At 45.5% G+C, this 14,705-nt stretch overlaps 1 protein-coding gene across 7 annotated transcripts in view; it reads right to left on the reverse strand.

The window, feature by feature from the left end:
- TIAM2 (TIAM Rac1 associated GEF 2) overlaps positions 1–14,705 on the reverse strand; it is a 268,861-nt gene that overhangs the window by 128,665 nt on the left and 125,491 nt on the right. For all 7 annotated transcript variants that reach the window (XM_074397228.1, XM_074397223.1, XM_074397222.1 and 4 more), the window contains 2 exons: positions 8,758–8,867; positions 5,802–6,998 (listed from right to left, as the gene is read on the reverse strand). In XM_074397228.1, coding sequence (XP_074253329.1) covers positions 5,802–6,992 — 1,191 coding nt within the window. In that variant the 5' untranslated portion in view covers positions 6,993–6,998; positions 8,758–8,867. The remainder of the gene's footprint in view (positions 1–5,801; positions 6,999–8,757; positions 8,868–14,705) is intronic.

The following is a 14,705-nucleotide window of genomic DNA, read 5'->3' on the forward strand; positions in this document are numbered from 1 at the left end:
AATACTACACTTAGGATTCCTTATCCATGAAGGGTATTGGCTGGTAACTATAGCTTTTTTTCATAATTAGTATTTCTTAATTTAAGAATTGCTTTTGTGAAAAAAAATACTCATTTATTCATTCATATCCTTTTATTTGAGTACCTGTTTTATGCTAGGTACTGGAGATGTCAAAGACACATGATTCTTAACTTTAGTATTTATTCCAACACAAAAGCAAACATAGGCAGCTCTAAATACAATTCATACTTATATAATACTGCTGCTCCCTGTGAGGGTGGGGTGCACTGATCAAGCTGGCCGTGCACCGTGCACAGAGCTGAAAACAGAAAGACATTTCTCTAATATCTGGATTGCGAGTCTAGTCAGTCAAGAAAAATAATTTGCATACAGGCTTTTCACTGGTAAATAGCAGTAATTAAATTTTTCAGCATAAAGTGAGCTTAACTTCTGACTCAAAAGGCACTGACATTCCAGATGTGTGGCTTACATGAAGATAACGCCGCAGAGACACCAAGCACACTCCAGACCACTCAGCTGCTACTGGGCTTTCAATTAGATTTTCTTATGCATTGAAATAAAAATGATGGAAAACTGGGTCAAGGACCATTGACTAAAGGCCTCATTTTGAATATCACATTGGGTAAAGAGGTTTCCTTTTCAGAAATTTCACCCAAAAATCAAGTCACAATTACTTGCTGTCTGGTAGGAAAATAATCACACAACTGAAGAGTGCTTCCAGATCCCCAGGAGCTATGAACAACTGAGCCCCAAATAGATATTACAAATGGAAATATTAATTGTCACTGTTTACACTGCATCCCACAGTCACGTTTATTTATACACTGATGCTCATGCAGAACAGAGCAAAGAAACCAGCTGCTGTGAGTCCCTTGGACAGGAAATTTTGAGATAGAGTTTTTTTTAATTGTCACTTCGTTGCTTTTCAAAAACTTCTAAAAGGTGAAGAAATACTTCTCATCTAGCTAGTATTAACATTATCTCAGTTACAAATATGACCCTCTGACTCATAACCCAAAAACACAGGAATTACCTCTGACACCCTGCAAGGGCCATGGTAGAGTGCTTCAAAGCAAGCACAACTCTGCCAGAGAAAGGCACAGAGTCCCAAAGTTAAATGTGACCTACGCATACTGTTGACGCTGCTTCTCAAACTGTAGTGCCAACTTTCAAATGTTTAACCAAGCAAAGCAAGAATTTTCCTTTTTCAGAAATGGGTGGGAAACGCATTTTAGCATTTATAACCGATTCTTTTTTTGTTTTTTGAGATGGAGTTTTGTTCTTGTTGCCCAGGCTGGAGTGCAATGGCAAAATCTCAGATCATTGCAGCCCTCACCTCTCAGTTCAAGCGATTCTCCTGTCTCAGCCTCCCGAGTAGCTGGGATTATAGGCATGCACCACCTCACCCGGCTAATTTTGTATTTTTAGTAAAGATGGGGTTTCTCCATGTTGGTCAGGCTGGTTCTGAACTCCTGACCTCAGGTGATCGGCCCTCCTCAGCCTCCCAAAGTGCTGGGATTACAGGCATGAGCCACCATGCCCAGCCTTTATAACTGATTCCTATACATACGCATGAACTCTCTAATAAATTTCTTTATCTTTTTATCTAGAATGCTAATAGCCAGTGACTAATTTTCAGGCAAATAAAAAAGAGCCTTTAAAAAATACAGAATGTCTTTCAATAGGTTCAGCTAGAATTCTTAATCACTGTGTTATACGGATGAAATTAAGGTGTCTGTTATATATGTACACAAAGCATGTGATTTCCATTTCCATACAAATGACTTCACTTCCACCAAATCAAATAATCAGAAACAAGCACTAATGTAACTTGATAACCAGGTGGTATTGCAAAGAGTAGAGATGAGTAAAGACTCAAGAGTAAAAACTCAGGCTGGGTGCGGTGGCGCACGCCTATAATCCCAGCACTTTGGGAGGCGGAGGCAGGCGGATCACCTGAGGTCAGGAGTTCAAGACCAGCCTGACCAACATGGAAAAACCCTGCCTACTAAAAATAAAAAATTAGCCGGGTATGGTAGCACATGCCTGTAATCCCAGCTACTCAGGAGACTGAGGCAGGAAAATCTCCTGAACCCAGGAAGCAGAGGTTGCAGTGAACCAAGATTGCACTCCAGCCTAGGAAACGAGAGTAAGACTCTGTCTCAAAAAAAGGAGAAAAAAAATAGTAAAAACTCAAGAGATGTCACTCCACAGAAAGACTTGTACTGCAAGATTCCACCTATATGTGGAATGTGAAATAGTCCAACTCATGGGAGCAGAGTGTACAGTGGTAGTTGCCAGGGGCAGGAGAGAGGGTGAAATGGAAAGATGCTGGTCAAAGGGCACAAAGCCTCAGTTTTGCAGGAGGAATGAGTTCTGGAGCTCTAAGGTAAAGTATGGGGACTACAGTTAATAATAATATAGTCTATGCTTAAAATTTGCTCAGAAGGTACTTTTTTTTTTAACAGAGTAAGACTCTATCTCTAAAAATAAATAAAAATAAAATAAACAATAAAATTCTAATTCGTTGAGTCTAACCATTTTTTTTTTTTTTTGACTCACTCTGTTGCCCAGGCTGGAATGCAGTGGCAGGATCTCAGTTCACTGCAACCTCCACCTCCCAGGTTAAAGCCATTCTCCTGCCTCAGCCACCCAAGGGGTGGGACTAACAGGCACATGCCACCACGTGCAGCTAATTTTTGTATTTTCAATAGAGACGGGATTTCCCCAAGTTGGCTAGGTTGGTCTTGAACTCCTGACCTCCAGTGATCTGCCTACCTTGGCCTCCCAAAGTGCTGGGATTATAGGCGTGAGCCACTGAGCCTGGCCCTAACCAGTTTGCTTTTAACACTACAGGCACACAATTCAGAGTTAAGCTTTGGACAGTGCAAAATTGAGGGAGACCCAGTTCCCAAGGGTAGGAGAGACAAGGAGGATCACTCTGCCCGTGATAGAATGTTAAATACACAGCAGCAACTGATCTACTTCTGAACCAAGTGGGGACTGACATGGAATGGAACTCAGAAGGGCTGCGTTTAAGCCAGGTACACACACCAATGAGCAACACACTCAGAGCACAGAAGAGGTGCAGAAGCCGGGTGCAGTGGCTCACACCTGTAATCCCAGCACTTTGGGAGGCTGAGGTGGGTGGATCACTTAAGGTCAAGAGTTCGAGAGCAGCCTGACCAACATGGAGAAACCGTGTCTCCACTAAAAAAAAACAAAATTAGCCAGTCGTGGTGGCACATGCCTGTAATCTCAGCTACTCGGGAGTCTGAGGCACGAGAATCACTTGAATCTGGGAGACGGAGGTTGCAGTGAGCCAAGATGATGCCACTGCACTCCAGCCTGGGCAACAAGAGTGAAATTCCCTCTCAAAATTAAAAAAAAAAAAAAAAAAGAGACACAGAATCATTGGCTCGATGCCACCACCAATTAGGGAACACAGTGAGTAACAGCTGAACACAGGTCGGCACCATAACACTGGAATCACGAAGACATGAAAGCTCTCCACCTGGGATTGCAGCCCTCCAATAAGCAGAAGCTGCTTCCCTCATTGCGCTCAGCTGGCTGAGTTGTTCAGGAAATGAGAGCTGAGAGAAAAAAAGTCAAGGAAAGCTCTACTATTTCGTGGTTTAGTCTGAAAAAGTGATGAGCCAGGAGTAAAATCACTACAATATATTCAGGGATATGAGGAGGCCCTGAAAACAGGCTGGCGACTGTCTCTTCTTCATCTCTGTGTAAAGGAGGAGGAAGGAGAATCCAAGCCCAGCACAGGAGGGAGGGCTGGAGGCAGACGCACAATGCATAAGAAGGAAGAAATGAATGTCAAACTTAATAAACCTGAAACAATCTACTTAGCAAGTTACATTATTTTCCACCCCAAAATCTTTATATAATTTATAGAATTTTATAATTTTATGTTTATCTAGGATGCAATTCTGCTAGAGACTAACTGCCCACACAAATTCCCTTTAACTCTATGACTTATACACAGTAGATAAAAAAAGAGCTTCTCCCCTCTATAAATAATCAGAAATGAAAACAAATTACAAAGCAACAACAAACTGAAAATCGAGTAATTGCTACTAGTTACCTAAAAAGGCAAACTATAACTTTCTTCCTGGTAGATAAACTACTTTGCTCCCTCAGTAAAACCTTATACACCATGACGCAGAAGTATATTCATCATTCTTATCAGTTTTATCAGTATATACATTTTTCGATTACATGTACTTAGTTACAAGATCTTTTCAGAATGCCATCAGCTATCTCTATGAGGAGGTTAAGATTACACACACAGGCCGGACGCGGTGGCTGACACCTGTAATCCCAGCATTTGGGGAGGCCAAGTGGGTGGATCACCTGAGGTCAGGAGTTTGAGATCAGCCTGGCCAACATGGGGAAGCACCATCTCTACTAAAATACAAAAATTAGCTGGGCGTGGTGGTGCAACCCTGTAATCCCAGCTACTCAGGAGACCGAGGCAGCAGAACTGCTTGAACCCAGGAGGCAGAGGTCGTAGTGAGCCAAGATCACACCACTGCACTCCAGCTTGGGTGACAGAGACTCTATCTCAAAAAAAAAAAAAAAAATCACACACGTATCATCAATTTTTTTTTTTTTGATGTACCAACTTAAGCATAGAAATTTTAATTTCATCAGAGTAATATCAAGTTCAATAAGCCTACTCAACCAAAAATAATGACAATCTCATCTTTTTTGTTTGGACTGTAAGAATGAAGTCTAGCAAAATTCTCAGAAAACCAATTCTTTCAGGAATTTTCTCCAACTCCACTTTCCTTTTCTTTCTTTCTTTTTCTTTTTTTTTTAAAGACAGGGTCTCTCTTTGTTGCCCAGGAATAATCTCAGCTCACTGCAAACTCCGCCTCCCAGGTTCAAGCGATTCTTCTGTCTCAGCCTCCCGAGTAGCTGTGATTATAGGCATCTGCCACCACATCCAGGTAATTTTTGTGTTTTGCACAAAATACAAAACCTCGTAAAGACGAGGTTTCGCCGTCTTGCCCAGGCTGGTCTCGAACTCCTGGTCTCAAATGATCTGCCCGCCTTGGCCTCCCCAAGTGCTGGGATGACAGGTGTGAGCCGCCACACCCAGCTATGGCCAAGTCTTAAGAGTAGGCCCGTGGAGTGCATGCACAGAACCAGAGTGCCACTGACTCAACATCTGTCTCCTCCCCAAAAATCCATGTTGAAGCCTTAACTACCAGGGGATGGTATTTGGCTGAGGGCTTTGAGAGGTAATTAGTTTAGAAGAGGTCATGAGGGTAGAGTCCCCATGATGGGATTAAGGTCCAGAGAAAAAGAGCCTAGAGCTACTGCTCTCTCTGCCTCATGAGGACACAGAGAGAAGGCAGCTGTCTGCAGCCAGGAAGAGAGCCCTCCCCAGAATCCGACCGCATGGGCACTCTGACCTTTGACTTCCAGCCTCCAGCACTGTGAGAAACAGATGTCTGTTGATTAAACCAACCAGTCTGTGGTATTTTGTTTGCAGCCCCAGCTAACTAAGACATGGGAAGATTAAAGTTGTGGGCTACAAGTGAAAATATCTGAAGCAAAAGAGAAAACAAACCCATACCTGAAGACGTGATGAGGCAGGCTTTCCATTGAACTATTCACTTTTGCCAGATCATTTAAGCACCCCTACAACACTCTATGGTGGATTCCACCAACCTCCCCTTCTCCAGATGGGGAAACGGTGGGGACACATACCCATATCCCCTACTCCCCCACCCTCACCCCCAGCTCTAAGATGCGCTCACCTGGAGTTTCCTTTTCTTCCTTGAGAGGCTTCCCGTCCAGTCACTGATCCGTCGCATCCTGGCTTTGAGGGAGTCCTTCTTTGCAGTATCCTCCGCTAAGTCTTTGGGCTTCCGACAGGGGAGGGTGAAGGAACTGTACTGGACGGGGTCCCTGCGTGCCACCCTGGAGGGCACATCGATGTCGGAGGCAAAAGAGACGCGGTTGCTCAGGCTGGCGTGCGTGCCCATGTACTCATCAGAAAGGCGGATGCCTGAGGCGGACAGGCCCCCCAGGTCGGCATCTTTGTACAGTTCCCGGAGGGATGAGAGGGAAGAGCTTTGGTTGAAAGGCTTTTTGGCATCACCGGGTGGGAAAGGGGCATGGGGACTGGGGTCAGGCGTGCCGGGGGCCGGGAAGGAGCCCTCAGCCTCGCTCAGCTCTCCAGCGTTGCCCCAAGGAGAGTCGTACCAGGACGACTCAGAGCTCAGGGAGCTGCCTTTGCTGGACCGCAGGCGACAGTCTGTGGGAGACGGGCGATGGCTGGCCAGGGAGTCGGCGCTGGACCCCCTCCTGGCTTCAGGCACCTGGCAGGTTTCCGATGCTAAGGTGGGCGAGTACCTCAGCAACTGCACCGGCTCACCGGCGTCCTCCGCAGGCACCTTGCTGGGGTTGCCACCATTGTGGAACTCGACCCTTAAACACCCATCCAGCTTCCCCAGCGTTTTGATGAGCACTCTGGGACTCTTGCGGTCTTCGCCCGGGGGGGTGGAGGCCACGCTCTCATTCCTCCCGTAGCAGTTGAGAAGGTGCCCGTTGCAGTCTCTGGAGGTGATGTGGTCTGCCGGCTCATGGCCAACAGAGTGGAAGCCATTCTCCGCTGAGAAAGCGGCGTGGATGCCCTGGAAATCCTTCCCTGGGGCGTTCGTCCTGTGCGTGGAATAGGCGGTGCCTCGGGAGACCTTGCACGTGGGGCCGCCGGGTCTCGAGGCATAAGGCTGATTACTCTTAAAGTGAGAAAGGCAGCTTCGGGCCAGGGACCGGGACTTGTAACCCGCTCCGCTGCTTCCGTGGCCCCACCCGGGCAACGACTTCTCCTCTTTTGCATGAAGGCCACGTATTTTCAGGGAGCAAGGAATTTGCTTAGCACCAGTAATAGTATTGCTATGATTTTTAGATCCTTGAAGGGTGTACTGACTCTCAGAGTTGCCCATTTTAACCTAAATTGAGAACAGTTGCATCAGTTAAGACCGTGGCTGAAATTAGGTTCCCTTACGATGGAACTTTCTTAAAAGAATCCCCTGCATATTACACAGCAACTTCAGTGCTGTCCTGACTCAAAGGAGGCGGGACAAGAGTCAGGCGCAAACACAGGCTCTTCTTACTTTGCAAGGCTGCTCATTAGCTAGACAGACAACCCCACACACCTGTGTCCTAGTTATTTTAAATACACTATTCGTTAGACAATATTAATTTAGAAGTTGAATGGGCATAAAGATCAGCTTAGGAGAAAGATCTGCTTCAGGGCTGGTGTTGGGAGATTTTGAAAGGATGATTCTTTTTTTGCCTTTTTGTTTCTTTGGAGACAGGGTCTCACTGTTATTACCCAGGCTCACTGCAGCCTTGGCTTCCTACACTCAAGTGACCCTCTGGCCTCAGCTTCCCAAGTAGCTGGGACTATAGGCAAGTGCCACCATGCTCAAACCTGGCCTTTATTATTATTATTATTATTATTATTATTATTATTATTATTTAAAGATACAGGGTCTCACTCTGTTGATCCAGGCTGGTCTTGAACTCCTGGATTCAAGAGAGCCTCCTGCCTCAGCTGCCCAAAGTGCTAGCATTACAGATGTGAGCCACCACACCTGGCCAAACTAATGATTCTTGGAGAGAAAAATCAGAGAAAGTATATTTATTCTGTCAGTCTAAATACATAGATTTCAATGATCGGAGAGATACATTTTCACTCTACATAAATTACTGGTAGAGAAAACATCTCTCCACAGTATTTGGAGAAACTTTTGCTCAAAAACTACCACATTTTGGCCAGGCGCGGTGGCTCACCCTGATAATCCTAGCACTTTGGGAAGCCAAGGCAGGTGGATCACAAGGTCAAGAGATCGAAACCATCCTGGCCAACATGGTAAAATCCCGTCTCTAAAAAAAAAAAAAAAAAAACTACCACATTTTTATAAGGTGACAGCAGGTACCAGGCTCTGTTGGGGCTCTAGGAACACCACAAAAGAAGGCCTGGTAGTCCTCAAAAATGAGGCCGAGATGAAAAATGCAGAAAAAAATAAGAGCTCTCATTTGAGAAAGAAAAACATGTTAATAAAACAAATCTCTAGAGCTTTTCTAAAGACTTTAGGTGTCCTCACTTTAGAATATGATGAGAGAAAAAAATATGAAGCTGACTTAAAATAAGCGCCTCAGAAAAATTTAATATTAGATTATTACTTCCTTGCAAAAAATCCCAATTTGCTCAAGGAGTCTATTAAGCCAAACTCAAAGTGAAAAGGGGAAGAGGGAGGGAGGAAAGAAGACACCATCTGTTTTTATTCTGAAATCATTTTTTTGAGATGGGATCTTGCTATGTTGCCCAGGCTGGTTTCAAGCCCCTGGGCTCAAGGAAGCCTCCTTCCTCAGGCTCCCAAGTAGCTGGAACTACAGGCAGATGCCACCATGCCCAGCTAGGTTTTCACTCAAACCAGTATATCTCTATTTTAGGTCAGTTGGAGGCGATGCTCTTCTGGTGAGGTTTTCAAATTTATTTAGCAGGCTTCTTATTTTAATTATTTCATATCTAAGAATGTGTAGCCACAAAACAGAAGTCAAATGGATTGACTTTTCTTTGGTGGTAATTATCAAATATTTTAAAATCAAAATCATTAGCCCAAATAATTAAACCTTTTCTTATTACCTCAGTCACAGTCATGCAACTTAACGTGAACCACAAGGCCCGTGGGCTGGGTTTACCTGAAGTCTAGTTTCTGCTCTGAGGGAGATCAGAGGTCAGTAAGCTTTGCATGGTGTTGGGAGCAACGCAGCACATTTAACCGGCACGCAAAGTGAGTCCATAAGTGATCCTGAAAAATAGAAACGCAAGAAAACTCGGTGAAGCATCTTACAACATGCTCCCACACAGTCAAGAGGAAAGTTTAATGCAAATTATACAAAGAAACAAGTGGTGTCCAGGATCACTGTTAAGGCGTATAAAAATAAATGAAATGTCTGTGAACGGTGTGATTCATCAGGGTTATTTGAAGCCAGAACTGCCCATCCAATCTTGCAAAGGCCACCAACTCAACACTCAGTCTGCAGTCAAATGTGTGCCTTTGTCTCAGGGGAGACCGCTCTAGTGAGTCATGCGTGGCTCATCTGTCACCACGGCCAGGAAAACAACCCTCCATCTCACAGGGCGGCAGGGGCGGCAGGCTGGCGTGGCGAGAGGTGGCCCTTGCTCTCTATTTGACCAAGCAGTGAAAACAAAAGCCAAAAGTGTAACATCACAGTCAACAGTCCTTGGCTAAAATAACTTAGCTTGTAGAGCAGGCGTCCCCAAACTATGGCCTGCGGGCCGCATGCGGCCCCCTGAGGCCATTTATCCGCCCCCTGCCGTACTTCAGGAAGGGGTACCTCTTTCATTGGTGGTCAGTGAGAGGAGCACAGCATGTGGCAGCCCTCCAACGGTCTGAGGGACAGTGAACTGGCCCCCTGTGTAAAAAGTTTGGGGACGCCTGTTGTAGAGGCTGACCCCATAAATGAGGTCAAAAGCTTTCTCAAGCAATGTTAGCAGGGGCAAGAGGCCCCCATCTGAGGGATAAGGCAGGGCTTGTGAAGGGGAGGAGGACTGGCTGAGATGGGGAGGCTCGCATCTGGCAGTGCTCACAGCCTGACATGAAGCCACAGACATCAGGGGGAGCAGAGGGGTGAGGGTTTAATAGTGACTTTTTGTTCTCTTTTAAAAAAATTTGTATTTGTGGCTGGGCACAGTGGCTCACACCTGTAATTCCAGCACTTTGGGAGGCTGAAGCAGGCAGATCACAACGTCAAGAGATCGAGACCAGCCTGGCCAACATGGTGGAAACCCTGTCTCTACTAAAAATACAAAAATTAGCCAGGTGTGGTGGCACATGCTTGTAGTCCCAGCTACTCGAGAGTCTGAGGTAGGAGAATCGCCTGAATCCAGGAGGCGGAGGTTGCAGTGAGCCGAGATCACACCACTGTACTCCAGCCTAGAGACTGAACAAGACTCCATCTCAAAAAAAAAAATTGTATTTGTAATTGTGGTCAAACATGGATAACATAACATTTTCCATCTTCCCTTTTTAAGTGTACAGAGAAGTAGTACAGTATTGTGCAACCATCGCCGACATCCATTTCCAGAACTCTTTCCATCTTGCAGAACGGAAACTCTGCACCCATTACACAGCAACTCCCCACTCCCACAGCCTCTGGGAACCGCCTTTCTACTTTCTGTGTCTATGAATTTGAGGACTCTAGGTACCTCATATAAGTGAAAGTATTTGCTTTTTTGCAACTGGCTTATTTCACTTAGTAGGAAGCCCTCAAGTTTCGTCCACGTGGTAGCAGGTCTGAGAACTTCCTTCCTTGTTAAAGCTGAATAGCATTCTATTACATGTATATGCCACATTTGGTTTGTTCATTCATCTCATGGAGATATTTGGGTTTCTTCTACGTCTTAGCTATTATGAATAACGCTGCTATGAACACGGGTGTTTAAATATCTCTTCCAGACCCTGCTTTCATTTCTTTGGGACATATAACCAGAAGTGGAAATGCAAGAGCATCAGATATTCTATTTTTATTTTAATTTTTTTGGTAGACAGAGTCTCACTCTGTCTACCAGGCTGGAGTGCAATGGCAGGATCTCGGCTTGCTGCAACCTCTGCCTCCCAGGTTCAAGTGATTCTCCTGCCTCAGCCTGTTGAGTAGCTGTGATTACAGGCACATACCACTACAGCAGATAACTTTTGTATTTTTAGTAGAGATGGAGCTTCACCAGGGTGGTCTCGAACTTCCAGCGTCAAATGCTCCACCCACCTCAGCCTCCCAAAGTGCTAGGATTACAGGTGTGAGTCACTGTGCCCGGCCCTATTTTGAATTCTCTAAGAAACCACCATACTGTTTTCTACAACAGCTGCACCATTTTACATGCCCAGCAATAGTGCAGCAGAGCTCCAGTTCCTGCACATCCTCGCCCATGCTTGTTGTTCGTTTTTTTGACAGTAGCCATCCAAATGGACATAGGTGTTAGGTATCTCATTATGAGTTTCATTTGCATTTCTCTAATGATGAGTGATATTGAGCCATCTTTCTCGTGTGCTTATTGGCTATTGTATACCTTCTTAGGAGGGTTCAATGGTGACTTTTTTTTTTTTTTTTTTTTTGAGACAGAGTCTCACTCTGTTGCCCAGGCTGGAGTGCAGTGACATGACCTCGGCTCACCAAAACCTCCACCTCCCGGGTTCAAGTGATTCCCCTGCCTCAGCCTCCCGAGCAGCTGGGATGACAGGTGCCTGCCACCACACCTGGCTAATTTTTGTATTTTTATTAGGGATAGATTTCACCACTTTGGCCAGGCTGGTCTCGAACTCCTGACCTCAGGTGATCCACCTGCCTCGGCCTCCCAAAGTATTGGGATTACAGGCATGAGCCAATGCACCCGGCCTCAGTGGTGACGTTTAAAGTTAGTCAAATTAAAGAGGAGACGCAATGACACTGGAGCTCAGTTCCTCCAACAAAGCCAAAGACAAACCTCTTGCCTGAGTCTATTCATGCAGATACATTTTAAATTAAAAAAAAGAAAAAAAAAGTCAAATAGATTTTCCACTTGGCCATCAGCAGGAAATCCAACGGCTCAGCCTCTAATTAATGAGGACTAAAAAGGTGCCTGCTATGCTACTGGCCCCCCCACCTTTTAGTAGGCCACTGTCCCGCACATCTAAAAAGGGGATAGCAACTGGTAGACCTGCCACTAGAACCTGGCCCCATCACACATATAGGCTGGTCCACAAGAACCCCACCTTTTAAAAGTTCAAAACCAGTGGGGCGTGGTGGCTTGCGCCTGTAATCCCAGCACTAGGAGCTGAGGCAGGCGGATCATCTGAGGTCAGGAGTTTGAGACCAGCCTGACCAGCATAGAGAAACCCTGTCTCTGCTAAAAATACAAAATTAGCCAGGTGTGGTGATGCATGCCTGTAATCCCAGCTACTTGGGAGGCTGAGGCAGATGGATCTGAGCCCAGGAGTTTGGTACCAGCCCGGCCATCACGGTGAAACCGCATCTCTACTAAAAAGACAAAAAAATTAGGAGGGCGTGGTGGCACACACCTGTAATCCCAGCTACTCTGGAGGCTGAGGTGGGAGAATTGCTTGAATCGGGAGGTGGAGGTTGCTGTGAGCTGAGATCAAGCTACTGCACCCCAGCCTGGGTGACAGACACAGCAAGACTCTGTCTCAAAAATGATGATGATAATAATAATAAATAAATAAAGTTCAAATCCTGAGCTGTTGCTCTACCTTAGCTACCTTTTAATTTTTTAACTGAAGGAGCTACAAATGTCCAGAGAAGCTCTTGGCCGCTGCCACACAGACTGTCACAGTGAGTGCGTCAGAGAGAGCCTTCATTTGTCTCCTTTCGTGAGGACCAAGGTCCAGCAATAACACTGAAGGTGACAGGTTCCTGACCGCTCACTCTGCAGCCACCTCTCTTTATCAGCCCTCCTGAGCTCCAGCACACACAGCACAGGCCCCGAGCTTGCCAACACCAGCCGACAAAACTGCGATCAGGTGGCCGGCTGTGTCCGCTGCTCAGGACACACGCAGAGCCGGAATTCACAGCCGCAGAATGGCTTCCAGGTGGAAGTTTCTGCCCCAGCGGCAGGTTAGAACCTAAACTCATCTTACCACCTTTGCAATTGAATAGCTTCATTTTTTTATTTCGTGGGATATTTCAAAAACCACAGGAGACCCCATACTCGCCCGGACACTGTGCACTCAAGGCCTGGCACGTGGAAGTTCTCATAAGCACTCAGTAGACACCTGTGGGACTGAACGACAGCGATTCATGTGCTACACAGTTGATTTGGACCCCAGACCAAGGGCAGGAATCCTCCTTATTGGTTGTGGCAGAAAGACTGATGTATCAACCCATGAGGATACATTACCATAATTAAGACAGAGAAGGGCAAACAGGGAGTGACAGAAGTCTAGAACAATGTGCATTTTTACATATGCATAATGCTGACTAAGTGTGCAATGCTGGATCGATCCTGGCAGGGAAGGAAAAAAAAAAAAAAAAAAAAACAGCTGGGCCAGGCGCAGTAGCTCATACCTGTTAACCCCATCACTTTGGGAGGCTGAGGCAGGAAGATCACTAGATCAGGAGTTCGAGACCAGCCTGGCCAACATAGTGAAACCCCGTCTCTACCAAAAGTGTAAAAATTAGCTGGGCATGGTGGCACAGGCCCGTGGTCCCAACTACTTGGGAGGCTGAAGCAAGAGAATCCCTTGAACCTGGGAGGTGAAGGCTGCAATGAGCCGAAGGCTGCAGTGAGCCAAGATCGCACCACTGTACTCCAGCCTGGGCAGCAGAGTGAGACTCCATCTCAAAACAAACAAACAAACAAACAAAACCACGCCTTAAACCATAGGAGGAAGAATTTGTCCAATATTTATGAGAAATATACTGACAGGAAGGATAATCCCTGAGGGAAACAAAGTAATTACTGTCTCTGAGGAGTTTGACAAATTGAACAGATATTTACCTGTCAGGCTTCAGCTATGATTTTTGTCTGGAAGCAAAGGAATGTTTAAGCCAAATGTTCAGTAACCTCTGGCCCCCTGATTCCTTTACTAAGGGAATTTTATGATATTCAAGTTTAAAAACTATTTTATTTAATAGAAAGGGGGCCGAAAAAAAATTTAAAAACAACAGATTTCATGTAAACTCTTTTTTTAAAAAGAAGTAGTAGTAGTAGTAGTAGTTTAAAATGGCCTAGTGTTTGCAAATAGCAAAAGTAAGTAGGTATAGTCCCCTGCAATAATCACTGTGAAGGTATTCCAACCTGCAGTAATAGTACAAGGCAGAACAATGTGTGATGAGGCCCGGGGCTGGTGGAGAGGTAATTTAAGTGAAGTCACTCTGGAATAATATGACACTAAGAGTGTGTATAGTTAGCAAACATTTTATGCTGTGTACATACTTTTTTATAATAATTTTTAATTTATGAGACAATAATAAATATTGGAAATTTAAAAAACTTCCAATGATCACAATGCCATGGACCTGAAAAAAAAAAAATTCTACCTTTCATTCTTCATTCCCTTCCAATCCCCAAAATCCTTTCACTCTGCATTCCCTTCCCACCCCTAAAATCCTACCTTTCACTCTGCATTCGCTTCTCATCCCTAAAATCCTACCTTTCACTCTGCATTCGCTTCTCATCCCTAAAATCCTACCTTTCACTCTGCATTCCTTTCTCATCCCTAAAATCCTACCTTTCATTCTGCATTCCCTTCTCATCGCAAATTCAAGATTTACCTTTTCATTTGCCTTTAGCCTGGGGCTTGATTGGTTGAGTCAGATTCCCAAATTCTCTGGTTCCATGTAGTGTGGCATTTACAGCAAAGAAAACTAGAATCGTCCACCTCGGTTTTGTGTCTGGACGGAGGCCCTGAGCTGGCTGCCCAGATTGAACAGCTGAAGGGGAGTGAGAGGAAACCCTCCGGTGGGCAGACGGTGCTGAGCAGAGGCCTGTGAGGAGGGCAGGGGCGGAGCGGGGACAGCAGGCAGAACCGAGCCACTGCACAAAAGCGGATCCACAGCTGGCTGAGTCCATGTGAGGAAGCACAAATACTACCGCCAGGAGATACCAACAGGCTTCACGTCACTGCAGAGAA

Source organism: Saimiri boliviensis, chromosome 4, assembly GCF_048565385.1.
Source record: "Saimiri boliviensis isolate mSaiBol1 chromosome 4, mSaiBol1.pri, whole genome shotgun sequence".
Classification (NCBI taxonomy): domain Eukaryota; kingdom Metazoa; phylum Chordata; class Mammalia; order Primates; family Cebidae; genus Saimiri; species Saimiri boliviensis.